Raw genomic sequence first — 26,699 nt, 5'->3', positions numbered from 1 at the left:
GGATCAGACTGGGATCCAGTCTGCGGAACCAGTGCAGTAACATTAATGTGGTTCCTGGGGGAGCTGCAGTAGTGAAAGATCAGACTAGGATCCAGTCTGCAGTAACAGTGCAGTAACATTAATGCGGTTCCTGTGGGAGCTGCAGTGGCGAAGGATCAGACTGGGATCCAGTCTACAGTAACAGTGCAGTAACATTGATGTGGTTCCCGGGGGAGTTGCAGTGGTGAAGATTCACACTGGGATCCAGTCTGCAGTAACAGTGCAGTAACACTGATGTTGTCCCCGGGGGAGCTGCAGTGGTGAAGGATCAGACTGGGATCCAGTCTGCAGTACCAGTGCAGTAACATTAATGTGGTTACTGGGGGAGCTGCATTAGTGAAGGATCAGACTAGGATCCAGTCTGCAGTAACAGTGCAGTAACATTGATGTGGTTACTGGGGGAGCTGCAGTGGTGAAGATTCACACTGGGGTCCAGGCTGCAGTAACAGTGCAGTAACATTGATGTGGTTACTGGGGGAGCTGCAGTGGTGAAGATTCACACTGGGGTCCAGGCTGCAGTAACAGTGCAGTAACATTGATGCTGTCCCCGGGGGAGCTGCAGTGGTGAAGGATCAGACTGGGATGTCCAGATCGCCAGTAACAGTGCAGTAAGTTTCAGACTGGGGTCCAGGCTGCAGTAACAATGCAGTGACATTGATGTTGTCCCTGGGGGAGCCGCAGTGAAGTTTCAGACTGGGGTCCAGGCTGCAGTAACAATGCAGTGACATTGATGTTGTCCCTGGGGGAGCCGCAGTGAAGTTTCAGACTGGGGTCCAGGCTGCAGTAACAATGCAGTGACATTGATGTTGTCCCTGGGGGAGCCGCAGTGAAGTTTCAGACTGGGGTCCAGGCTGCAGCAACATTAATGCGGGTTCTCGAGGGAACCGCAGGCCGGACTCTCGCAGCTCTTAGGCTGAGCCGGAAGTCCCTGATCGTCACTTCCGGCCCCAGTTAATCCGCGCGGCGGGCAGCAAGATGGCGGTGGAGCAGCCGCGGAGCGGGGCTGTGATCCCAGACTCCACAGCAAGCGGCACTGCCAACACAGACAGCAGCAAGAAGGTGGTTTTCATCTTCGATCGTCGCCTGGGAGACTCGCTGGAGAAATGTCTCGACCTCAGCAGCTGGAGCACGTACGCCGAGTTCAAGAGCACCGTGTGTCGGGTGAGCAGCCAGGAGGAGAGATGGAGAGCGGGAGGATAGAGAGGGACCCGCGGCCTCAGAGAGGGAGAGAGGCAAATGCAAAGGATCCGGAAAGGGAGCAGAGACCTCCCCCCAACCCGGCAGAGAGTAGACACCCTCTTTCTCCCACCCCGGGAGAGGGTAGAGACCCACCCCCCCCCCCCGGGGAGAGGGTAGAGACCCTCCCCCCCGGGGAGAGGGTAGAGACCCTCCCCCCCGGGGAGAGGGTAGAGACCCCCCCCCCCCCCGGGGAGAGGGTAGAGACCCCCCCCCCCCGGGGAGAGGGTAGAGACCCCCCCCCCCCCGGGGAGAGGGTAGAGACCCCCCCCCCCCGGGGAGAGGGTAGAGACCCCCGACCCCCCCCCGGGGGGAGAGGGTAGAGACCCCCCCCCGGGGGGAGAGGGTAGAGACCCCCCCGGGGGGAGAGGGTAGAAACCCCCCGCCCCCCGGGGGGAGAGGGTAGAGACGCCCCCCCCGGGGGGAGAGGGTAGAGACCCCCCCCCGGGGGAGAGGGTAGAGACCCCCGCCCCCCCGGGGGGGAAGAGGGTAGAGACCCCCCCCACCCCGGGGGGGAGAGGGTAGAGACCCCCGACCCCCCGGGGGAGAGGGTAGAGAGAGACCCCTCCCCCCCCGGGGAGAGGGCAGAGACCCCCGACCCCCGGGGAGAGGGCAGAGACCCCCGACCCCCGGGGAGAGGGCAGAGACCCCCGACCCCCGGGGAGAGGGCAGAGATCCCCGACCCCCGGGGAGAGGGCAGAGACCCCCACCCACCCCCGGGGAGAGGGCAGAGACCCCCGACCCACCCCCGGGAATGGGCAGAGACCCCCGACCCACCCCCGGGGAGAGGGCAGAGATCCCCGACCCACCCCCGGGGAGAGGGCAGAGACCCCCGACCCACCCCCGGGGAGAGGGCAGAGACCCCCGACCCACCCCCGGGGAGAGGGCAGAGACCCCCGACCCACCCCCGGGGAGAGGGCAGAGACCCCCGACCCACCCCCGGGGAGAGGGCAGAGACCCCCGACCCACCCCCGGGGAGAGGGCAGAGACCCCCGACCCACCCCCGGGGAGAGGGCAGAGACCCCCGACCCACCCCCGGGGAGAGGGCAGAGACCCCCGACCCACCCCCGGGGAGAGGGCAGAGACCCCCGACCCACCCCCGGGGAGAGGGCAGAGACCCCCGACCCACCCCCGGGGAGAGGGCAGAGACCCCCGACCCACCCCCGGGGAGAGGGCAGAGACCCCCGACCCACCCCCGGGGAGAGGGCAGAGACCCCCGACCCACCCCCGGGGAGAGGGCAGAGACCCCCGACCCACCCCCGGGGAGAGGGCAGAGACCCCCGACCCACCCCCGGGGAGAGGGCAGAGACCCCCGACCCACCCCCGGGGAGAGGGCAGAGACCCCCGACCCACCCCCGGGGAGAGGGCAGAGACCCCCGACCCACCCCCGGGGAGAGGGCAGAGACCCCCGACCCACCCCCGGGGAGAGGGCAGAGACCCCCGACCCACCCCCGGGGAGAGGGCAGAGACCCCCGACCCACCCCCGGGGAGAGGGCAGAGACCCCCGACCCACCCCCGGGGAGAGGGCAGAGACCCCCGACCCACCCCCGGGGAGAGGGCAGAGACCCCCGACCCACCCCCGGGGAGAGGGCAGAGACCCCCGACCCACCCCCGGGGAGAGGGCAGAGACCCCCGACCCACCCCCGGGGAGAGGGCAGAGACCCCCGACCCACCCCCGGGGAGAGGGCAGAGACCCCCGACCCACCCCCGGGGAGAGGGCAGAGACCCCCGACCCACCCCCGGGGAGAGGGCAGAGACCCCCGACCCACCCCCGGGGAGAGGGCAGAGACCCCCGACCCACCCCCGGGGAGAGGGCAGAGACCCCCGACCCACCCCCGGGGAGGGGGCAGAGACCCCCGACCCACCCCCGGGGAGGGGGCAGAGACCCCCACCCCACCCCCGGGGAGGGGGCAGAGACCCCCACCCCACCCCCGGGGAGGGGGCAGAGACCCCCACCCCACCCCCGGGGAGGGGGCAGAGACCCCCACCCCACCCCCGGGGAGGGGGCAGAGACCCCCACCCCCGGGGAGGGGGCAGAGACCCCCACCCCCGGGGAGGGGGCAGAGACCCCCACCCCACCCCCGGGGAGAGGGCAGAGACCCCCACCCCACCCCCGGGGAGAGGGCAGAGACCCCCACCCCACCCCCGGGGAGAGGGCAGAGACCCCCACCCCACCCCCGGGGAGAGGGCAGAGAATTATGTTTCTATGATATTCTAAATCATATGTGATTAGGACAGTAAATAGGTAAAACCATTTTCCATTTGGTGGGATGATCGAGAAAGATTGAACTCTTGGTTTGCCACCATTTTTGGATTTTTGCATGCTTTCTACCATGAAGACAGATCCGAAGTATCAGGGCACAGTTTCAAAATTTGTAGATAACAAAGTGGTGCTTCTAATATGTGCTCCTTTTTTCTCAACCGTGGCTTCCCATCTACAGTTGTCGACAAGGCCCTCAACAGCATGCAGTCCACCACCCCTCCCTCCCAGAGCAAGGATAGAGTCTCCCTTATTCTCACATTTCACCCCACCAGCCTCTGCAGGCAAAGCATAATCCTCTGCCATTTTCGCCAACTCCAGCGTGATGCCACCACCAAACGCATCTTCCCATCACTCCCTCTGGCAGCATTCCACTGAGACCGTTCCCTCCGGGATAACCTAATTCACTCCTTCACCTCTCCCGTCACTCATGGCACCTTCCCATGCAATCGCAGAAGGTGTAACACCTGCCCCTTTACTACTTCCATGCTGACCATCCAAGATCCAAAACATTCATTGCGGGTTAAACAGTGTTTCACTTGCACCTCTTTCAATTTGATGTATTGTATTCGCTGCCCCCAATGTGGTCGTCTCTATATCGGAGAGACCAAGCGTAGACTGGGTGATCGCTTTGCTGACCTTTGGTCTGTGCGTAATCAGGACTCTGACCTTCCGGTTGCTTGCCATTTTAACATGATCCTGCTCCCATGCCCACGTCTGTCCTTGGCTTGTTGCAATATTCCAGTGAAGCTCAACGCAAACTGGAGGAGCAGCATCTCATTGTCCTGCTTGGCACTTTACAGCCTTCTAGTCTCAACATTGAATTCAGCAACTTCAGATGATTTGCTCTACCCCACCTCGATCCCTTTGTTTTCATTCTACTTTATTTAGTTTTTTTACTGTTCTTTACCTTTTATTTCTTTATGGTCTTCATTTTTCTTTCCCTCCCCGCCACTCTTTCCCCCCCCCCCCCCCCTACTTCATCCTCCTTCCCTAACCTTTTCTTCCCCCCCCCCTCTCTTTTCTACATTCTACCCCTCTCCCATTCCCCCCTCCCCTAACATCTCCCTCTGTCACAGCTTACAGCTTCTCTGCCGTTTGGCCATTTGCACCCTTTATTCTCTCTATGGATAGCTATTAGCTGTCCTTTCCCCTGGTTTCTATGGCTGTGACTCATCTTTCATTCCCTCCCCCTGCAGTATAAATATCTCCCACTTTCTATGCCTTTTCGCTTTGACAAAGGGTCATCTGGACTTGAAACATCAGCTCTTTTCTCTCCTTTCAGATGCTGCCTGACCTTCTGAGATTTTTCAACATTTTCTCTAACACAGAAGGTATATAGCCTTTGGAATTTAAAGAGAGAAGGGGGGGAAATATATTTGCTGGTGGCATCATGCTGAAGATGGTAGAAATGAAGGGTGATCCATTGAATATGGAGGCTAGTGGGGTGGAAGCTGAGGACAAAAACAACTCTATTGTGGCTTTGTGAGCGAGAGAAATGGGTGAGAGCAGAGTGGGCCCTGTCAACTGTGGTTGGGGAAATTCATGGTTAAGGAAAGAGAGAGATGTATTGTAAGCCCTAGGATGGGAGTTTACATTGTTCAAACAAATGCAACAAAAAAGGAAAAACTGGGAAAATGGAATAGAGTCCTAGCATAGAAGGGATGTGAGGAAGAGTTGTCATGATAGCTGTTGGAATCTGTGGACTTGTAATGATATTTGGTTGATAACCTATCCTTGGAAATGAAGACAAAAGTCAGGAGAGGGAAAAGTCAAAGATGGACAACGAGAAAAGGATAGAAATAAGAAAGTAACCTAAATTTTCAAATTCAGGTGGCGAGCATGAACAGCACTGACTTTTGCTTTCTTTCTTCATTCTTGAGATGCATTTCATTGGCTAAACCAGCATTTATTGCCCATCCCTAATTTCCCATGAGAAGGTGGTTGTGATCTGTTGCCTTGAACCACTGCAGTACATGTGGTGTACACCCACAGTGCTATTAGGAATCCCAGAATTTTAACCCAGTGACTGAATGAATAGCGATATTATTTCAAGTCAAGGTGATGTGTGCCTTGGAAAGAAACTTGCAAGGGGTGGTGTTTCCATGCATCTGCCCTAATCCTTCCAGGTAGTGGAGGTTGCAGACTTGAAAGGTGCTTGTGAAGGAGTGGTAAGTTGTTGTGCACTTTGTAGATACACGCTGCTGCTACTGTTGTTGGAAAGTTACTTGCCATTTATCAGTCCAAGCTTTTGTGTTGGAGGACAACAGCTAAAGGTGATTGGGTGTTATTAGCTAGACCAGCATTTGTTGTTCATCCCTAACTGCTCTTGAAAGGGTAGTGCTGAGCTGCTGCCTTAAACTGCTGCAGTCCATGTGGTGTGGATGCACCCACAGTACTGTTAGGATATGAGTTCCAGGATTTTGACCCAGCTACAATGAAAGAACGATTATATATTTCCAAGCCAGGGTGGTGAGTGGCTTTGAGGGGAACTTCCAGGTGGTCTTAAGTATATGCTGCCCCTGCCCTTCTAGATAGTAGTGATCATGGGTTTGAAAAATGCTGTCTAAAGAGCCTTCGTGAGTTCCTACAATGCGTCTTGTAGATAGAAGCAGCCGTGTGTACTATGCATTGGTGGTGGAGGGAATGAATGTTTGGATATGCTGCCAGCCAATGGATTGCTTTGTCCTGGTTAGTGTTGAGCTTCTTGAATGTTGTTGTAAAAGGACTCCTCCAGGCAAGGGGGGAGTATTCCATCACACTTGTGACTTATGCCTTGTAGATGGCTTTGGGAGTCAGAGGGCGACTTACCACAGGACCCCTAGCCTCTGCCCTGCTCTTGTAGCTACAGTTTATATACAAGGCTGATCCAGTTCAGATTCAGGTCAATGGTGGTGACCCCCCAGGATGTTGTTATTGGGGGATTCTGCGATGGTAATGCCATTTAATATGATAGATTTTCACTTGTTGGGACTGGTCATTGCCTGGTGCTTGTGTGGGAAGAATATTAATTGGCAGCCCAAGTCTGAATATTGTCCAGGTCTTGCTGTATTTGAACACGGGCTGCTTCAATATCTGAGGCTTTGTGAATGGTGCTGAACATTTTACTACCATCAGCAAAGAATCATCATCTGACCTTGTGATGAAAATAAGGCAGCTGAAGCTGGCCAAGACTACAGCACTCCCCGAAGGAGCCCCTACACTAAGTTCAGCTCTTTTGTCTCTGTTTGAACCAAGGCTGAAATGAGGACAGAAACTGACCAATCCTGACGAAAGCCAAGCATAAATTTCAGTTAGCAGGTTGCTAAGCAATTGCTGCTTGATAACATTGTTGATTACCCCTTTATCACATCAATTGATAGGGTAGCATTTGGTTGAGTTAGATTTGTCCTGATTTTTGTGTGCAGGACATACCTGGCCAGTTTTCCACATTATTGGGTAGATGCCAGTGTTGTAGCTATACTTGAACAGCTTGGCGAGGGGCACAGCAAGTTCTAGAGCAGACATATTCAGTACTATTGGCAGAATATTGTCAGGGTCTGAAGCCTTTGCAGCATTCAGCCATTTCTTGATATCATGTGGAGTGAATTAAATTGGCTGAAGACTGGCATCTGTGATGCTGGGGATCTCCAGAGAAGTTCTTCATAGAGTCATAGAGGTTTACAGCATGGAAACAGGCCCTTCGGCCCAACTTGTCCATGCCGTCTCTTTTTTTAACTGTTAAGCTAGTCCCAATTGCCCGCATTTGGCCCATATCCCTCTTTACACGTCTTACCCTTTTAACTGTCTAAACGCTTTTTAAAAGACAAAATTGCACCTGCCTCTACTACTACCTCTGGCAGCTTGTTCCAGACACTTACCACCCTCTGCATGAAAAAATTGCCCCTCTGGACCCTTTTGTATCTCTCCCCTCTCACCTTAAACCTATGCCCTCTCGTTTTAGACTCCCCTACCTTTGGGAAAAGATATTGATTATCTCGCTGATCTGTGCCCCTCATTATTTTATAGACCTCTATAAGATCACCCTTCAGCCTCCTACGCTCCAGAGAAAAAAGTCCCAGTCTATCCAGCTTCTCCTCCTAACTCAAACCATCAAGTCCCGGTTGCATCCTAATAAATCTCTTCTGCACTCTTTCTAGTTTAATAATGTCCTTTCTATAATAGGGTGACCAGAATTGCACACAGTATTCCAAGTGTGGCCTTACCAATGTCTTGTACAACTTCAACAAGATGTCCCAACTCCTGTATTCAATGTTCTGACCAATGAAACCAAGCATGCTGAATGCCTTCTTCACCACTCTATCCATCTGTGACTCCACTTTCAAGGAGCTATGGACCTGGAGCCCTAGATCTCTTTGTTCTGTAACTCTCCCCAACACCCTACCATTAACTGAGTAAGTCCTGCCCTGGTTCAGTCTACCAAAATGCATCACCTCGCATTTATCTAAATTAAACGCCATCTGCCATTCGTCAGCCCACTGGCCCAATTGATCAAGATACCTTTGCAATCTGAGATAACCTTCTTCACTGTCCACTATGCCACCAATCTTGGTGTCATCTGCAAACTTACTAACCACGCCTCCTATATTCTCATCCAAATCATCAATATAAATGACAAATAACAGTGGACCCAGCACCAATCCCTGAGGCACACTGCTGGTCGCAAGTCTCCAGTTTGAAAAACAACTCTCTGCAACCATCCTCTGGCTTTTGTCATCAACAAAATTGATAGGTGATAGTCAGCATGGTTTTGTGGCAGGTAGATCGTGCCTTACTAACCTTATTGAGTTTTTTGAGAAAGTGACCAAGGAGGTGGATGGGGGCAAGGCAGTGGACGTGGTATATATGGATTTTAGTAAGGCGTTTGATAAGGTTCACCATGGTAGGCTTCTGCAGAAAATGCAGATGTATGGGATTGGGGGTGATCTAGGAAATTGGATCAGGAATTGGCTAGCGGATAGGAAACAGAGGGTGGTGGTTGATAGTAAATATTCATCATGGAGTGCGGTTACAAGTGGTGTACCTCAGGGATCTGTTTTGGGGCCACTGCTGTTTGTAATATTTATTAATGATCTGGATGAGGGTATAGTTGGGTGGATTAGCAAATTTGCTGATGACACCAAAGTCGGTGGTGTGGTAGACAGTGAGGAAGGGTGTCGTAGTCTGCAGGAAGACTTAGACAGGTTGCAAAGTTGGGCTGAGAGGTGGCGGATGGAGTTTAATGCGGAGAAGTGTGAGGTAATTCACTTTGGTAGGAATAACAGTTGTGTTGAGTATTGGGCTAACGGGAGGACTTTGAATAGTGTGGAGGAGCAGAGGGATCTAGGTGTATGTGTGCATAGATCCCTGAAAGTTGGGAATCAAGTAGATAAGGTTGTTAAGAAGGCATATGGTGTCTTGGCGTTTATTGGTAGGGGGATTGAATTTAGGAGTCGTAGCGTTATGTTGCAACTGTACACAACTCTGGTGCGGCCGCACTTGGAGTACTGTGTGCAGTTCTGGTCCCCACATTACAGGAAGGATGTGGAGGCTTTGGAGAGGGTGCAGAGGAGGTTTACCAGGATGTTGCCTGGTATGGAGGGGAGATCCTATGAGGAGAGGCTGAGGGATTTGGGATTGTTTTCGCTGGAAAGGCGGCGGCTAAGAGGGGATCTTATTGAAACATATAAGATGATTAGAGGTTTAGATAGGGTGGATAGTGATAGCCTTTTTCCTCTGATGGAGAAATCCAGCACGAGGGGGCATGGCTTTAAATTGAGGGGGGGTAGTTATAGAACCGATGTCAGGGGTAGGTTCTTTACCCAGAGGGTGGTGAGGGATTGGAATGCCCTGCCAGCATCAGTAGTAAATGCGCCTAGTTTGGGGGCGTTTAAGAGATCCGTAGATAGGTTCATGGACGAAAAGAAATTGGTTTAGGTTGGAGGGTCACAGTTTTTTTTTAACTGGTCGGTGCAACATCGTGGGCCGAAGGGCCTGTTCTGCGCTGTAATGTTCTATGTTCTATGTTAACACCAGGTTAAAGTCCAACAGGTTTATTTGGTAGCAAACACCATAAGCTTTCGGAGCTTGCTGCTCCTTCGTCAGATGGAGTGGTCTCACCATCTCTCCATCTGATGGAGAGACCACTCCATCTGACGAAGGAGCAGCAAGCTCCGAAAGCTTATGGTGTTTGCTACCAAATAAACCTGTTGGACTTTAACCTGGTGTTGTGAGACTTCTTACTGTGCTTACCCCAGTCCAACACCGGCATCTCCACATTTTGTCATCAAGCCAATTTTGTATCCATTTAGCTACCTCATCCTGGATCCCGCGAGATTTAACCTTATGCAATAACCGACCACGCGGTACGTTGTCAAAGGCCTTGCTAAAGTCCATGTAGACAACATCAACTGCACTGCCCTCCCCTCATCTACCTTCTTGGTTACCCCTTCAAAAAACTTACCCCTTCAAAAAACTACTTTACCTTTCTCTCCTCCTTTAAAGCCTACCTCTTCGATCAAGTTTTAGGTCACTTGTTTCAGTATCTTGTAGTCTGCTGTCATATTTTACCTAATATTTTTATGAACCACCTTGAAACGATTTTGCTATATTAATGGAACACTTTGTATAAATTGAATTGTTCAGACTTATTTTGACAAATAATTAGGAATAGCATTCATTATTCTTGAATTGCAATCCAACAGGCATCTTGTCGTACTGAGTCAGTGCCTCTTAGGCTGTGTTTGGGCATTCCACTGTTCAAGTACTGACATTTTATAAACATTTTCCATCCCCTAATTGGGGAGGAACAGAAACTTCAATTTCAAGTTAGGTGGTGTTATGGTTAACACCTAAGAAGGCTGCAACGACATAGAAGACGTAGCAAACTTGCAGAATGAGGGTTTAATGAATTTCAATATAGGAAGGTCTGAGGTGTCACAGACTGCTGGCTGAATCAGAAGATTGAGATATAATTAAGGGGCTTGACAAGGTAAATGCTGAGAAAATGTTTCCTTTGGATGGGCAATCTAGAATACTGAGTCACAGCCTTAGAATACAGGAAAGAAAGCAAAGTACTGAGGATGCTGAAAATCTGAGATAAATACAGAAAATACCAGGAAAACTCAGCAGGGCTGGCAGCATTATGGAGAGAGAAATGGTTCATGTTTCGAGTCATGTGGACTCTTCTTCAGAGTAAAGGGCTGCCGTTTAGGATTGAGATGAGAAACTTCTTCACTCAAAAGAGTAATGAATCTGTCTATCTCAGACAGCTATGACTGCTCTTGCTGTTAGGTATATTAGTGGCAGAGGCAAGTAGGGGGATAACCAGCGCAATTTTCAGATTTTGGGAGGAAACCGGAGCATCCGGAGGAAACCCACCATTCTGTTCATTATGCTACATAAAGGATATAGATGCACTTGAGAAGGTGCAACAATAGACTGTCAGTGTTGAAAGTGGAGCTTTGTTCAGTTAATTTTACAGAATGTAGACGTCGCTGGCCAGGCCAGTATTTTTTGCCCATCCTGAGTTGCCCTTGAAAAGGTGGTGGTGAGTTGTCGTCTTGAACTGCAGTCCCTGAGGTGTAGGTACACCCCAGTGCTGTTAGGGAGACAATCCCTGGACTTGGACCCAGTGACCGTTAAGGAACGGTGATATATTTCCAAGTCACGATAGTGAGTGACTTGGAGGGAACCTTCTCCTGAAGTTCCCAGATATCTGATGCTCTTGTCCATCTAGATAATACTGGTCGTGGGGTTGGAAGGTGCTGTTTAAAGAGCCTAGGTGAGTGCCTGCAGTGCATAGAACATAGAACAGTACAGCACAGAACAGGCCCTTCGGCTCACAATGTTGTGCCGAGCTTTATCTGAAACCAAGATCAAGCTATCCCACTCCCTATCATCCTGGTGTGCTCCATGTGCCTATCCAATAACCGCTTAAATGTTCCTAAAGTGTCTGACTCCACTATCACTGCAGGCAGTCCATTCCACACCCCAACCACTCTCTGCGTAAAGAACCTACCTCTGATATCCTTCCTGTATCTCCCACCACGAACCCTATAGTTATGCTCCCTTGTAATAGCTCCATCCACCCGAGGAAATAGTCTTTGAACATTCACTCTATCTATCCCCTTCATTGTTTTATAAACCTCTATTAAGTCTCCCCTCAGCCTCCTCTGCTCCAGAGAGAACAGCCCTAGCTCCCTCAACCTTTCCTCATAAGACCTACCCTCCAAACCAGGCAGCATCCTGGTAAATCTCCTCTGCACTCTTTCCAGCGCTTCCACATCCTTCTTATAGTGAGGTGACCAGAACTGCACACAATATTCCAAATGTGGTCTCACCAAGGTCCTGTACAGTTGCAGCATAAGCCCACGGCTCTTAAACTCCAACCCCCTGTTAATAAAAGCTAACACACTATAGGCCTTCTTCACAGATCTATCCACTTGAGTGGCCACCTTTAGAGATCTGTGGATGTGAACCCCAAGATCTCTCTGTTCCTCCACAGTCTTCAGAACCCTACCTTTGACCCTGTAGTCCACATTTAAATTAGTCCTATCAAAATGAATCACCTCACATTTATCAGGGTTAAACTCCATTTGCCATTTTTCAGCCCAGCTTTGCATCCTATCTATGTCTCTTTGCAGCCTACAACAGCCCTCCACCTCATCCACTACTCCACCAATCTTGGTGTCATCAGCAAATTTACTGATCCATCCTTCAGCCCCCTCCTTTAAGTCATTAATAAAAATCACAAAGAGCAGAGGACCAAGCACTGATCCCTGTGGCATTCCGCTAGCAACCTGCCTCCAATCCGAAAATTTTCCATCCACCACCACCCTCTGTCTTCGATCAGACAGCCAGTTACCTATCCAATCAGCCAACTTTCCCTCTATCCCACACCTCCTCACTTTCATCATAAGCCGACCATGGGGGACCTTATCAAACGCCTTACTAAAATCCATGTATATGACATCAACTGCCCTACCTTCATCAACACACTTAGTTACCTCCTCAAAAAATTCAATCAAATTTGTGAGGCACGACTTGCCCTTCACGAATCCGTGCTGACTATCCCGGATTAATCCGCATCTTTCTAAATGGTCGTAAATCCCATCTCTAAGGACCTTTTCCATCAATTTACCAACCACCAAAGTAAGACTAACCGGTCTATAATTACCAGGGTCATTTCTATTCCCTTTCTTAAACAGAGGAACAACATTCGCCATTCTCCAGTCCTCTGGCACCATCCCCGTGGACAGCGAGGACCCAAAGATCAAAGCCAAAGGCTCTGCAATCTCATCCCTTGCCTCCCAAAGAATCCTAGGATACATTTCATCAGGCCCAGGGGACTTATCAACCTTCAGTTTATTCAAAACTGCCAGGACATCCTCCCTCCGAACATCTATTTCCTCCAGCCTATTAGCCTGTAACACCTTCTCTTCCTCAAAAACATGGCCCCTCTCCTTGGTGAACACTGAAGAAAAGTATTCATTCATCACCTCGCCTATCTCTACTGACTCCATACACAAGTTCCCACTACTGTCCTTGACTGGCCCTAACCTCACCCTGGTCATCTTTCCTCACACAAGAGTAAAAAGCCTTGGGGTTTTCCTTGATCCGACCCGCCAAGGACTTCTCATGTCCCCTCCTAGCTCTCCTAAGCCCCTTTTTCAGCTCATTCCTTGCTAACTTGTAACCCTCAATCGAGCCATCTGAACCTTCTTTCCTCATCCCTACATAAGCTTCCCTCTTCCTTTTCACAAGACATTCCACCGTGCATCGTGTAGATGATATACATGGTTGCCACTATTCATTAGTGGTGGAAGAATTGAACGTTTGTGGAAGGGTAACAATCAAGCAGGCTGCTTTGTCCTGGATGGTGATGAGCTTCTTGAGTGTTGTTGGAGCTGCACTCATCCAGGCAAGTGGAGAGTATTCCATTACACTCCTGACTTGTGCCTTGCACATGGTGGACAGGCTTTGGGGAAGCAAGAGGGAGATAGATACTCGCCACAGGATTCCTAGCCTTTGACCTATTCTTATAGCCACAGTATTTATAAGACTTGTCCAGTTCAGTTTCTGGTCAACAGTGACCCCATAGGATATTGAAAGCTATTTGCACATACTTGATGGCTTGAAAGTGTTATCTGACAGTAAACTTAAACATTTTCCTGAGATATTTTCCCTGTATGTGTGGCAAGTCAAAGGACAGGTTTCTCTTAACTTTAGGCACCAATATTCAACATAAACTCACATCAGATGCAACACTTTATCTCATTTAACTTTAACCCTTGAACTCTAACTCATTTAACTTTAACTTTAAGCGTTAGACTGAAACTAAATACTACCTGTTCAAGTGAGCTGGCCAGACTTGCTCTCAGGTAGGAATTTCCATTGGTTCTTTGTCTTCTCTGACGATGTCTTCAGGGCACAGGTTGTGATGGTGATTCGCTAAAGACAAAGACTCAAGCACCTCTTTTTCTTTTTATCCTATAATTTTCAAAAAAGTTCTCTAGCACTCAGTCAATGATATTACTGGAAACTGATCGCGCTGTTCAGTTATAGGGAATGGAGTTCCTCGTAAAAATGTCCCAAATGTTTATACCAAACTGCAGGTGGGTCACAACCTCATTAAGTATGGAATAAGGCTTGCGTTTGTCCAAACTGCTACCTTTATTTGGTCAACACAGAAAGTGTCAAGTCATGGCTCACTGCAATCTTTCTGATCTGTTTGTAATTATTTATAATTGGACCAAAATTCCCAGCATGCTTCACTCTCATTGTTACTGTTGCCCTCGCTGTTGCTATTGACACCTGGCCACGGTCCCTCCTCTTGATCCTGCACGTGGAGTGAATTGGATCACAAATCATGATGAAGTTCCCCCTCACGTGTAAGTATTAAGATTCCAGTCAAACTGACTATTAACATATTACCACTATTACATCTTCACAATTGACTAAAATCTTGTCTACGTAACACTTCCATATTCAACTGTAGCGTTATCTCTCTTTTTCATTTCACAAACTGAATTGTAAATAACATCAAATAAATGAAAGCACGCAATATTATTAACACTGCAACATGTGACAAGATGAATCCAAGGATGTATTTGTACCCCAGTCCAGTAAAGCATCCCACCAATTAGTCACTTTGGGAGTATTAATGTCCCTTTTAATCTCTTCTGTTCTTGAACCATTTTAGTAAAAGTTTGGGCAATATTAACTATACTTTAATTTGTTTCAGATTCTCAGGTAAAAGTTCAATATTAGTGTCATATTTTCCAAAATAATTACCCAACATCTCAAAGGTCAACATTAAAAGAAACCTCATCTCTTATATATGTATCAATTAACTCTATATAGCCTATTCTAGCTGGGACTTGAGGTTTAAAACAAAAGTCGTATTGATAATATATATCAATGTACCATATTGATAATTCTTCAGTGAGGTAGTAACACAATCTTCCTCTCCCTTATAAGTTACCCTTGTAATAACCATAACCAGACTTTTAGCTTCTATTACAATTTAAATTCATATCCCATTTAAAAACACAGGTGGCACAGTGGTTAGCACTGCTGCCTCACAGCATCAGGAACCCAGGTTCAGTTCCGGCCTCGGGTGACTGTGTGGAGTTTGCACGTTCTCTCTATGTCTGTGTGGGTTTCCTCTGGATGCTCTGGTTTCCTCTTACAGTCCAAAGATGTGTGGGTTAAGTGGATTGACCATGCTAAATTGCCCCTTAGTGCCCCAAGATGTGTACGTTAGGAGAATTAGCAGGCAAGTATGTGGGGTTACAGCGATAGGGCCTGGGTGGGATAGTTGCTGGTGCAGGCTCGATGGGCTGAATGGCCTCCTCCTGCACTGTAGGGATTCTATGACTCTCATAAAGCCTGTTCATTAGAATATATGATGTGTGGGTTAAGTGGATTGACCATGCTAAATTGCCCCTTAGTGCCCCAAGATGTGTACGTTAGGAGAATTAGCAGGCAAGTATGTGGGGTTACAGCGATAGGGCCTGGGTGGGATAGTTGCTGGTGCAGGCTCGATGGGCTGAATGGCCTCCTCCTGCACTGTAGGGATTCTATGACTCTCATAAAGCCTGTTCATTAGAATATATTGGGTGAGGACAAATAATTATATAATCTGTTTGCTGACGTTCAGATCAGTACCTACTAATCTACCCCTCTTCTCAACCACATAAGATATCATCACTCCCTTTCCACATGTCCTTTTCAATAATTCGTATAGTCTCTACCTTTAACCCCACTTCATCCATTGGAATCCCCAATATCATTCCTGTGGCTTTTCCTAGAGTTCCTCCACAATTGTTCTCAAACCAAACCCTAGTCAGTTAAAATTGACAACTCGGTATATTCCACTGACTTGCTACACGAACTAGATATTCTAATTGTATACTGCTAAGTCCAAGATGGAACCTTTCCCTGGTTAGTTGTTTAAGATTTTCCTGAAGCTGTTCTATCATTCAGTTACCATAAGTACCACAGAGTCCTGTTCTGTTGTCTACTGCCATTTGTTATATTCCCTTTAATAATTTGATTCTTAAGATCTAAGAGCAGAATTAGGCCATTCAGCCCATCGAGTCCACTCCACCATTCAATCATGGCTGATATGCTCCCCACCCCCATTTTCCTGCCTTCTCCCCATAACCTTTCAACCCATTACCAATTAAAAATCTGTCTAACTCCTCAAATTTACTCACTGTCCCAACATCCACCACACTTTGGAGTAGTGAATTCCACAACCCTTTGGGAGCAGTAGATTCATAGTCTTGCCATGCCCTTCCAAAATTGTAATCATATAGTTAGCAGCTTGACATCCAACTAACTCTCCATTAACATTCAATTGGTCTTTAATATTTTTGTTAGTTAAAAATTGTTTCACCTTTTGTACTAAAATGCTGTTTATTATTCCAATTGGCTAGATCAAGTGTATTAACAGACATGCCTGCACCATAGGCTGTCATTAAATCATTGAACAATTCTCTTTTTTGTTAATTATTCAAGTGTAAATTTACTTCCTTTCACTATTCTCTGTTTCTTGCTCTAACAACTTGTGGAATAAACCACATCTCCCATATGATCTTCAGTATGTTCATCGCGAAACACTGCTTTTCATTATAATGTGTTGATCACCAAACGAAGAACAATAATTCCCATGACGAACTCCATCTTGAATCGCTCTATAACAGAATCAAGATGGTACCTGCTATTATGTGTAGTTTATAATCAGTTCATTACTTGAACAAGTTTAATTTACATAAATGGTTGCTATACAACATTTACTAGTGTATGGAGATTAACAATTAAGATGACAACATCCCCGATATGATGAGATTTCCCTAGAAGGTCAACCTTAGAAGACCTAAATAATAAGCTGTATATCAACAGCAATCCATTAATCGCAGAGACCTGAACACAAGACGAGCTAAGCTTTCAAGCTACATCAAACAATAGAAATATGGAGACACGTCAATGAGTTACTAGTGGAAGTAAAATCATAGAAGAAAAGTGTCACTAAGTTCCCTGCAGTAATGAAAGTATTGATAGTGTCAAACTGCATATATGTATGACGATGATCATTGTCAATCCAAAACTAGAGAATAATAAAATTAGTTCTTGGGCATCAGAAACAATTTATCCTGAGCACTCTGGCGATCAGGAATCGTGATGTGGAGATGCCGGCGTTGGACTGGGGTAAACACAGTAAGAGTTTTAACAACAACAGGTTAAAAGTCCAACAGGTTTATTTGGTAGCAAATGCCATTAGCTTTCGGGGCCCTGCTCCTTCGTCAGTTGGAGTGGATATCTGCTCACAAACAAGGCACACAGAGACACAAAATCAAGTTACAGAATACTGATATGTTAGCAACATTGTCATCAAACCAGCAGACAAAGGAGGAGCCATAGTCATACTGAACAAAACGGATTACTGCAAAGAAGTGTACCGACAACTGAAGAACGAGGAACACTACAGACAGTTACCCACAGATCCGACCAAAGAACACACCCGTCAACTCAACACTCTGATCAAGACCTTTGATCCGGACCTTCAGAGCACCCTCCGTGCTCTCATCCCATGTACTCCCTGCGTTGGAGATCTCTACTGCCTCCCGAAGATACACAAGGCAAACACACCCAGCCGTCCCATTGTATCGGGCAATGGGACCCTGTGCGAGAACCTCTCTGGCTATGTCGAGGGCATCCTGAAACCCATTGTACAAAGATACCCCAGCTTTTGTCGCGACACTACGGACTTCCTACAGAAACTCAACACACATGGAGCAGTTGAACCAGGAGCACTCCTCGTCACAATGGATGTCTCAGCACTCTACACCAGCATCCCCCACGATGATGGCATTGCTGCAACAGCCTCAGTACTCAACGCCGACAACTGCCAGTTTCCAGATGCAATTTTACAACTCATTCGCTTCATCCGGGACCACAATGTCTTCACCTTCAACAACCAGTTCTTCATCCAGACACACGGAACAGCCATGGGGACCAAATTCGCACCTCAATATGCCAACATCTTCATGCACAGGTTCGAACAAGACTTCTTCACCGCACAGGACCTTCAACCGATGCTATACACTAGATACATCGATGACATTTTCTTCCTTTTGACTCATGGTGAACAATCACTGAAACAACTATATGATGACATCAACAAGTTCCATCCCACCATCAGACTCACCATGGACTACTCTCCAGAATCGGCTGCATTCTTGGACACACGCATCTTCATTAAGGACGGTCACCTCAGCACCTCACTGCACTGCAAGCCCACGGATAACCTCACGATGCTCCACTTCTCCAGCTTCCACCCTAAACATGTTAAAGAAGCCATCCCCTACGGACAAGCCCTCCGTATATACAGGATCTGCTCGGATGAGGAGGATTGCAACAGACACCTCCAGATGCTGAAAGATGCCCTTGTAAGTACAGGATATGGCGCTCGACTCATCGGTTGACAGTTCCGGCGCGCCACAGCGAGAAACCGCACCGACCTCCTCAGAAGACAAACACGGGACACGATGGACAGTGTACCCTTCGTCGTCCAGTACTTCCCCGGAGCGGAGAAGCTATGGCATCTCCTCCGGAGCCTTCAACATGTCATTGATGAAGACGAACATCTCACCAAGGCCATCCCCACACCCCCACTTCTTGCCTTCAAACAACTGCACAACCTCAAACAGACCATTGTCCGCAGTAAACTACCCAGCCTTCAGAACAGTAACCATGACACCACACAGCCCTGCCACAGCAACCTCTGCAAGACATGCCAGATCATTGACACGGATGCCATCATGTCACGTGAGAACACCATCTACCAGGTACACGGTACCTACTCTTGCAACTCGGCCAACATTGTCTACCTGATATGCTGCAGGAAAGGATGTCCCGAGGCATGGTACATTGGGGAAACCATGCAGACGCTACGACAACAGATGAATGAACACCGCTCGACAATCACCAGGCAAGACTGTTCTCTTCCTGTTGGGGACCACTTCAGCGGTCACGGGCATTCAGCCTCTGATCTTCTAATTTGCTAATGCTCTTCGGGAGGGTTTAAACTAATTCAGCAGGGGGGTGGATACCTGAATTGTAGCTCCGGTGTACAGGAGGTTGAGAGTAGTGAGGTAATGGATGAGGTTTCAGGGTCACAGGAGGGTACTGGCAGGCAGGAAGGCAGTTTGAAGTGTGTATACTTCAACGCCAGGAGCATCCGGAATAAGGTGGGTGAGCTTGCAGCATGGGTTGGTACCTGGGATTTCGATGTTGTGGCCATCTCGGAGACATGGATAGAGCAGGGACAGGAATGGTTGTTGCAGGTTCCGGGGTTTAGATGTTTCAGTAAGTGCAGGGAAGGTGGCAAAAGAGGGGGAGGTGTGGCATTGTTAGTCAAGGACAGTATTACGGTGGCAGAAAGGACATTTGATGAGGACTCGTCTACTGAGGTAGTTTGGGCTGAGGTTAGAAACAGGAAAGGAGAGGTCACCCTGTTGGGAGTTTTTTATAGACCTCCGAAAAGTTCCAGAGATGTAGAGGAAAAGATTGCAAAGATGATTCTGGATAGGAGTGAAAGTAACAGGGTAGTTGTACTGGGGGACTTTAACTTTACAAATATTGACTGGAAAAGCTATAGTTCGAGTACTTTAGAGGGGTCGGTTTTTGTCCAGTGTGTGCAGGAAGGCTTCCTGACGCAGTATGTAGATAGACCAACAAGAGGAGAGGCCACATTGGATTTGGTACTGGGTAATGAACCAGGCCAGGTGTTAGATTTGGAGGTAGGTGAGCACTTTGGTGACAGTGACCACAATTCGATTACGTTTACTTGAGCAATGGAAAAGGATAGGTATATCCCAAAGGGCAAGAGTTATAGCTGGGGGAAAGGAAATTATGATGCGATTAGGCGAGATTTAGCTGACATAGGTTGGGGAAGGAAACTGCAGGGGATGGGCACAATTGTAATGTGGAACTTGTTCAAGGAACAGCTACTACGCGTCCTTGATAAATATGTACCTGTCAGGCAGTGAGGAAGCAGACGTGTGAGGGAACCGTGGTTTAGTAAGGAGGTTGAATCTCTTGTGAAGAGGAAGAAGGAGACTTATATTAAGATGAGACGTGAAGGCTCAGTTAGGTCACTTGAGAGTTACAAGTTAGCCAGGAAGAACCTAAAAGAGTTAAGAAGAGCCAGGAGGGGACATGAGAAGTCTTTGGCAGGTAGGATCAAGGAAAACCCTAAAGCTTTCTATAGGTATGTCAGGAGTAAAAGAATGACTAGGGTAAGATTAGGGCCAGTCAAGGACAGGAGTGGGAAGTTGTGCATGGAGTCTGAGGAGATAGGAGAGGCAATAAATGAATATTTTTCGTCGGTATTCACACTGGAGAGGGACAGTGTTGTTGAGGGGAGTACTGAGATGCAGGCTGTTGGACTGGATGGGATTTATGTTCATAAGGAGGAGGTGTTAGCAATTCTGGAAAGGGTAAAAATAGATAAGTCCCCTGGGCCGGATGGGATTTATCCTAGGATTCTCTGGGAGGCTAGAGAGGAGATTGCAGAGCCTTTGGCTTTGATCTTTGTGTCATCATTGTCTACAGGAACAGTGCCAGAAGACTGGAGGATAGCAAATGTTGTCCCCTTGTTCAAGAAGGGGTGTAGGGACAACCCTGGTAATTATAGACCGGTGAGCCTTACTTCTGTTGTGGGCAAAGTATTGGAAAGGATTATAAGAGATAGGATTTATAATCACCTAGAAAGGAATAATTTGATTAGGGATAGTCAGCACGGTTTTGTGAAGGGTAGGTCGTGCCTCACAAACCTTATTGAGTTCTTTGAGAAGGTGACCAAAGAGGTGGATGAGGGTAAAGCGGTTGATGTGGTGTATATGGATTTCAGCAAAGCGTTTGATAAGGTTCCCCATGGTAAGCTTTTGCAGAAAATACGGACACATGGGATTGAGGGTGATTTAGTGGTTTGGATCAGGAATTGGCTAGCTGTAAGAAAACAAAGGGTGGTGGTTGATGGGAAATATTCATCCTGGAGTTCAGTTACTAGTGGTGTTCCCTGTTTTGGGGCCACTGCTATTTGTCATTTTTATTAATGACCTGGATGAGGGCGTGGAAGGATGGATTAGTAAATTTGCGGATGACACTAAACTCGGTGGAGATGTAGACAGTGCGGAGGGAAGTGGCAGGTTACAGAGGGACATAGATAAGCTGCAGAGCTGGGCTGAGAGGTGGCAAATGGAGTTTAATGCGGAAAAGTGTGAGGTGATTCACTTTGGAAGGAGTAACAGGAATACAGAGTACTGGGCTAATGGTAAGATACTTGGTAGTGTGGATGAACAGAGGGATCTGGGTGTCCATGTGCATAGATCCCTGAAAGTTGGCACCCAGGTTGATAGGGTTGTTAAGAAGGCGTACAGTGTGTTAGCTTTTATTGGTAGAGGAATTGAGTTTCGGAGCCAGGAGGTCATGCTGCAACTGTACAAAACTCTGGTGCGGCCGCATTTGGAATATTGCGTACAGTTCTGGTCGCCGTATTATAGGAAAGATGTGGAAGTGTTGGAAAGGGTGCAGAGGAGATTTACCAGAATGTTGCCTGGTATTGTGGGAAAATTGTATGAGGAAAGGCTGAGGGGCTTGAGGTTGTTTTCGTTAGAGAGAAGAAGGTTAAGAGGTGACTTAATAGAGGCATACAAGATGATCAGAGGATTAGATAGGGTGGATAGTGAGAGCCTTTTTCCTCGGATGGTGTTGGCTAGCACGAGGGGACATAGCTTTAAATTGAGGGGTGAGAGATATCGGACAGATGGAGAGAGTAGTAAGGGCGTGGAATGCCCTGCCTGCAGCAGTAGTGGACTCGTCAACATTAAGAGCATTCAAATGGTTATTGGATAAACATATGGATGATATTGGAATAGTGTAGATTAGAGGGGCTTTAGATTGGTACCACTGGTCGGCACAACATCGAGGGCCGAAGGGCCTGTACTGCGCTGTTATGTTCTATGATCTTCGGGTAAGCGTTCTCCAAGGCAGCCTTCACGACACATGAAAGCGCAGAGTCGCTGAGCAGAAACTAATAGCCAAGTTCCGCACACGTGACGACGGCCTAAACTGGGATTTCGGGTTCATATTACACTATCTGTAACCCCCACAGCTTGCCTCCTGGACTTGCAGAATCTCACTGGCTGTCCTGTCTGGAGACAATACACATTTCTTTAACCTGTGCCTAATGCTCCCTCCACTCACATTGTCTGTAGCTTTAAGACTTGATTAGCTGTAAAGATTCGCATTCTAATCAGTATTCTGTAAATTGATTTTGTGTCTCTGTGTGCCTTGTTTGTGAGCAGATATCCACTCCATCTGACGAAGGAGCAGGGCTCCGAAAGCTAATGGCATTTGCTGCCAAATAAACCTGTTGGACTTTAACCTGGTGTTGTTAAAACTCTTACTGTGATCAGGAATCGTCTTGCCCCAGTCTTCCCAGAAACCATTAACACCATGTACACAGATGTGTTGATTTTAGTATGAGGTCCAGAATATCTAAGAGACAAGAATGTACCTGGTTGATAAATTTGGAGCATAATCTTGTCCCACCTGATATTCTATAGCATTCATTTTACCATCGAAATAAGCCTTACTGTGCTTTCTTTTCAGTCCCATTTTAACAGCAGCTGACATCTGAGCAGCTTGAATATTATCAAGTAATTGCTGTACAGTCCTCTCATAACCATGGGCAATAATTTCAATCCTAAAAGAAGTTCAGTTCCTTCCCCTCATGGGACGTCCGGTCATTAAAACAGTTGACCATGAGACTGTATTTAGCACTATCATCAAAACAAAGGATAATACTGGGTAATACAATGTTCCACTTGGAATTATTTTGGCTGTACAGTTTTCCATTGCAGGGATTGTAAAGTACGATTAATCCTTTCTACTATCCCACTTGATTGTGGATGATAGGCAATATGAAATGTTTGATCCTGAAAAAGGTCATGACATCCTCCATTACTTGAGCAGTAGAGTAAGTACCTTGATCTGACTCGATACTATGCGGAAGTCTCCATCTAGTAAACTTATTGTACCAGGATATTAGCTGTCACTTTAGCTATATTACTTCGGGTAGGGAATGCTTCAACCCACTTACTGAAAGTGCCAATTATTACCAAGATATATCTATATCCTTCCTGAGGACTGACATCCATCTACAAATTATTCCATGGTTCTTCAACTGGCAATCAGCACAGTGGTTAGCACTGCTGCTTCACAGCTCCAGGGACCTGGGTTCGATTCCCGGCTTGGGTCACTGTCTGTGTGGAGTTTGCACATTCTCCTCGTGTCTGCGTGGGTTTTCTCCGGGTGCTCCGGTTTCCTCCCACAGTCCAAAGATGTGCAGGGGTTAGGTCGATTGACCATGCTAAAAAAATTGCCCTAGTGTCCTGAGATGCGTAAGTTAGAGGGATTAGTGGGTAAATATGTAGGGATATGGGGGTAGGGCCTGGGTGGGATTGTGGTCGGTGCAGACTCGATGGGCCGAATGGCCTCTTTCTGTGCTGTAGGGTTTCTATGATTTCTATGTCTTGAATACCTCAATTCCCCTTTACTTGCATACCTATGAGGGTTATTTTGAGCACATATTAAACAATTGTCTACATAATGCTTTACTCCTTGTGCACATTAGATCACCAACATAGCCCTTTAATTTGCTCAATAGTTGTTTCTGCTCCCTAATGACCCTGAATATCATGACATTGGTGAATGATTTGATTATGGTCTTGGGTTGGCACTACATACTGTCCATTTTTAAGAACAAGCCCATCCTGGACTTGGAACTTATCTTTCCATTTATCATAAGAAGCAGGATATGCTCCATCCTGTAATTGTTTTGAATCATCATCACTGTGCTGAGCCTATTTCAGATCTTCCATTTTAACCTAACAGTAACAGCATCCATTTATTCATCCATTAGAGGTTGTCGTGGTGCTCCCTCCTCAAGCGTCCTGTTTTGCCAATTCATCTGCTCGAGAATTCCCAACTGGATGATGTGCCTTAACCTTGATAATCTAATTTCTGTCCTTGGGCAGTTTGGAAAATATCTTTCCACAAAAGTGCACTCAGTAGAGGTTTTTCATCTCTGGAGCAAAACCTCTTGCTTCCTACGATGGCAGGAAGTAAGTTAAACTATTGTAGACATCCATGCTGTCAGAATATCTATCTGCTGGTGGCTAAAACTGATCAGGGTGACAAACCACATAAGCCACAGCTGCCAACTTGGCTGCCTGAGCGCTCATCCCACGAGATAATTTTAAGGCTGACTCAAACAAGATGTGTTACTTGATGATCCTCTACATGTATACCACATCCTGTCATTCCATTACCATCCTCCACCATGGAGGATCCATCAGCAAAAATATTCAAGGGCCATCTTGTAGCTTCCCTCTGTACAGGTATGTCAGATGTCTATCCAAACCTAGCAGAATTTAGGGGTCCTCCCTCCTGTTGTTTTGGAACAAACGGTCCCTTGGGATCATTTGTTGCCACAATTTGACACTCATGAGGCTCACCACTATAATTTGCATTGTCAGCTAAGAAAGTGGGCAATTTAGTCCTTTTAACTGCAATATCTCGACCCTGAAGCATTAAAGTCTGTTGTAAATTTGACTGTGCACCATCTTTAATTCGTCCATCTAACAACAGCTGAAAGGGAGTTTTTTGTCAGTATGGTCAAAGGATTAAGCCCAATTGTAGAAGGAAAATGCTGCACCTTCCAGAATATTGTACGAAGATGTCTTTCACCCGTTGTAAACCCTTGCTGTACTGGGGTCATAAGCCTGGAGGCATAAGCTACCGGCTGAGTTTCCCATGGTGTTCCTGCAGAAGCACCTCCGCAATAGTTGAGTCTGTTGCAGTGACCTCCAATGTAAAGGGGAGTTCTGGGTTTGGTGTTTGCAGCATTGGAGCCATGGCTAAAGCTTGCTTTAATTCCGACACAGCCTGTGTGTGCTGCTCAGTCCACTGCCATGGAGTATTCTTTAGAAGATCTGATAATAGGGCAGCTTTAGTAGCAAAACCATCAATATGATTTCTACAATACTCCACTAATCCTAAAATGGTTGGAGCGAATTCACATCTTTTGGAAGGGGCAATTGCACAATTGGTTCAATGCACTTCCGTTCAATTTCACGGTGCCTGTGTGTTACCACAGTTCCCAAATACACCACCTGAGACGTCGTAATTTGCACCTTTTTGGGTCCCAACAAAGTGAGGAGGGTTAATAATTCATCTACTAATTGAAGATATTCCCCTCTTGTGTCAGTTTGGCGAAGAAAATCATCCACATACTGAATTAAACAATCAGATCATGAAAAACTCTCCAACCCTTTAACTAATCTTCGATGGAAGATTGGAGACTTGTGAAGCCCTTAGGGTAAACAAGTCCATGTACACTGCTGGTTTGAAACGTAAAAGCAAACGTATACTGGCATTGCTGATTTAAATGGATAGACCAGAACCCATTACTAATAACTAGGTCAGTAAAATATCTCTCTTGTGGATCTTCTTTCATTATAATTTGAGGACCGGTTGCCACTGTTGGTCCTGTTAATGGAATCATTTTATTTAACTCTATAACCAATTGTCAGTCTCCAAAAGCCATCCAGTTTCCTAACTGGCCAAATTGGTGAATTGTTTGTGGAAGCTCCAGGTCGTAAAGCTCCCTGTTGCAGCAGACTTGTAACTACTCTTGCAATCTCCTCTTCAACTCGTTTAGGGGAAACCGTACTGCTTTTGAGGTTTTGCATCAGAGCTCTCTACAATTACCTCTCTGTTCATTCAACCACAATCATGCTTATGCATTGCTAATGCAGCAGCATGTTTAGCAATTAAATCATTAGAGCTATTGGCAAGTTCAAACCAAAATTCTTCAACTGTGCAAACCCTAACTGCATAAGTAACTGGATATCTCTATTGGAGCTTCATTCACATTGGCCATTTGCCAAATGCAACAATTCACTGGATCAAAAGCCAATTATATCTGCTCATAATATTGGACCTCAATGTGCTCTGCTGTTTGGGGAAAGCGTCCTAATATAGCTGGGTGATAACAAACTACAGCCTCCAACCTAAACTATAGTGGGTCCATTTCAAATCCTTCTCGTAAATGTCCTGTAAACCTACTCTCAATCTTCTTTCCTTCGCCAAGATAAGCCTGGGAGTGTTGAAGAACTCCCTGTATCCCATGGGGATTTGATAGGACAGCCTCCTACCTCACCACCTACCACGAGTCTTCCTACACTATCCCACCTAGCATCACACACCCATGCTACAGAGGCCAGGCATGGTCATGCCCTTGGATTTGGATCTGGTAACGGTGGATCAAGAGAAGCAGTTTCCTCCACTTCCCTTACCGAAGCCTGCAGCACTTGTCCTTCTAGTGGCAAGACTTGATTTCCCTGTCCTCCCGATATAACCCTGTCCCTGTACGTAACGGCAGGGTGCTGTACGCTCCCAAGCAAAGTGACTCATTCGACTGCAATTATAACATTGCACTGTATATATAGGTGCGAAACCCGTAGGATTAACACCACACCCTCTTCCTCTCCTTCCTTCATTTCTCACACCGGACCAGAAGTAAGTTTTGAAGTTTAGTTATTAGTCA

General features: G+C 47.4%; 1 protein-coding gene across 2 annotated transcripts in view; it reads left to right on the top strand.

Moving 5' to 3' along the window:
- The first annotated feature begins 341 nt into the window (after window positions 1-341).
- Window positions 342-26,699, top strand: part of smchd1 (structural maintenance of chromosomes flexible hinge domain containing 1) — a 202,740-nt gene continuing 176,382 nt past the window's right edge. Inside the window, exons 1-2 of one of the 2 annotated variants that reach the window (XM_078216072.1) lie at window positions 342-822; window positions 897-1,200. In XM_078216072.1, coding sequence (XP_078072198.1) covers window positions 1,015-1,200 — 186 coding nt within the window. In that variant the 5' untranslated portion in view covers window positions 342-822; window positions 897-1,014. Of the gene's footprint in view, window positions 823-896; window positions 1,201-26,699 lie in introns of those variants that run through there. The other variant, XM_078216073.1, reaches the window with a different exon arrangement.

Source organism: Mustelus asterias, chromosome 7 (genome assembly GCF_964213995.1).
Source record: "Mustelus asterias chromosome 7, sMusAst1.hap1.1, whole genome shotgun sequence".
NCBI lineage: Eukaryota > Metazoa > Chordata > Chondrichthyes > Carcharhiniformes > Triakidae > Mustelus > Mustelus asterias.
The sequence above is the reverse complement of the archived record's forward strand: the minus strand, read 5'-3'. Positions and strand labels throughout refer to the sequence as shown.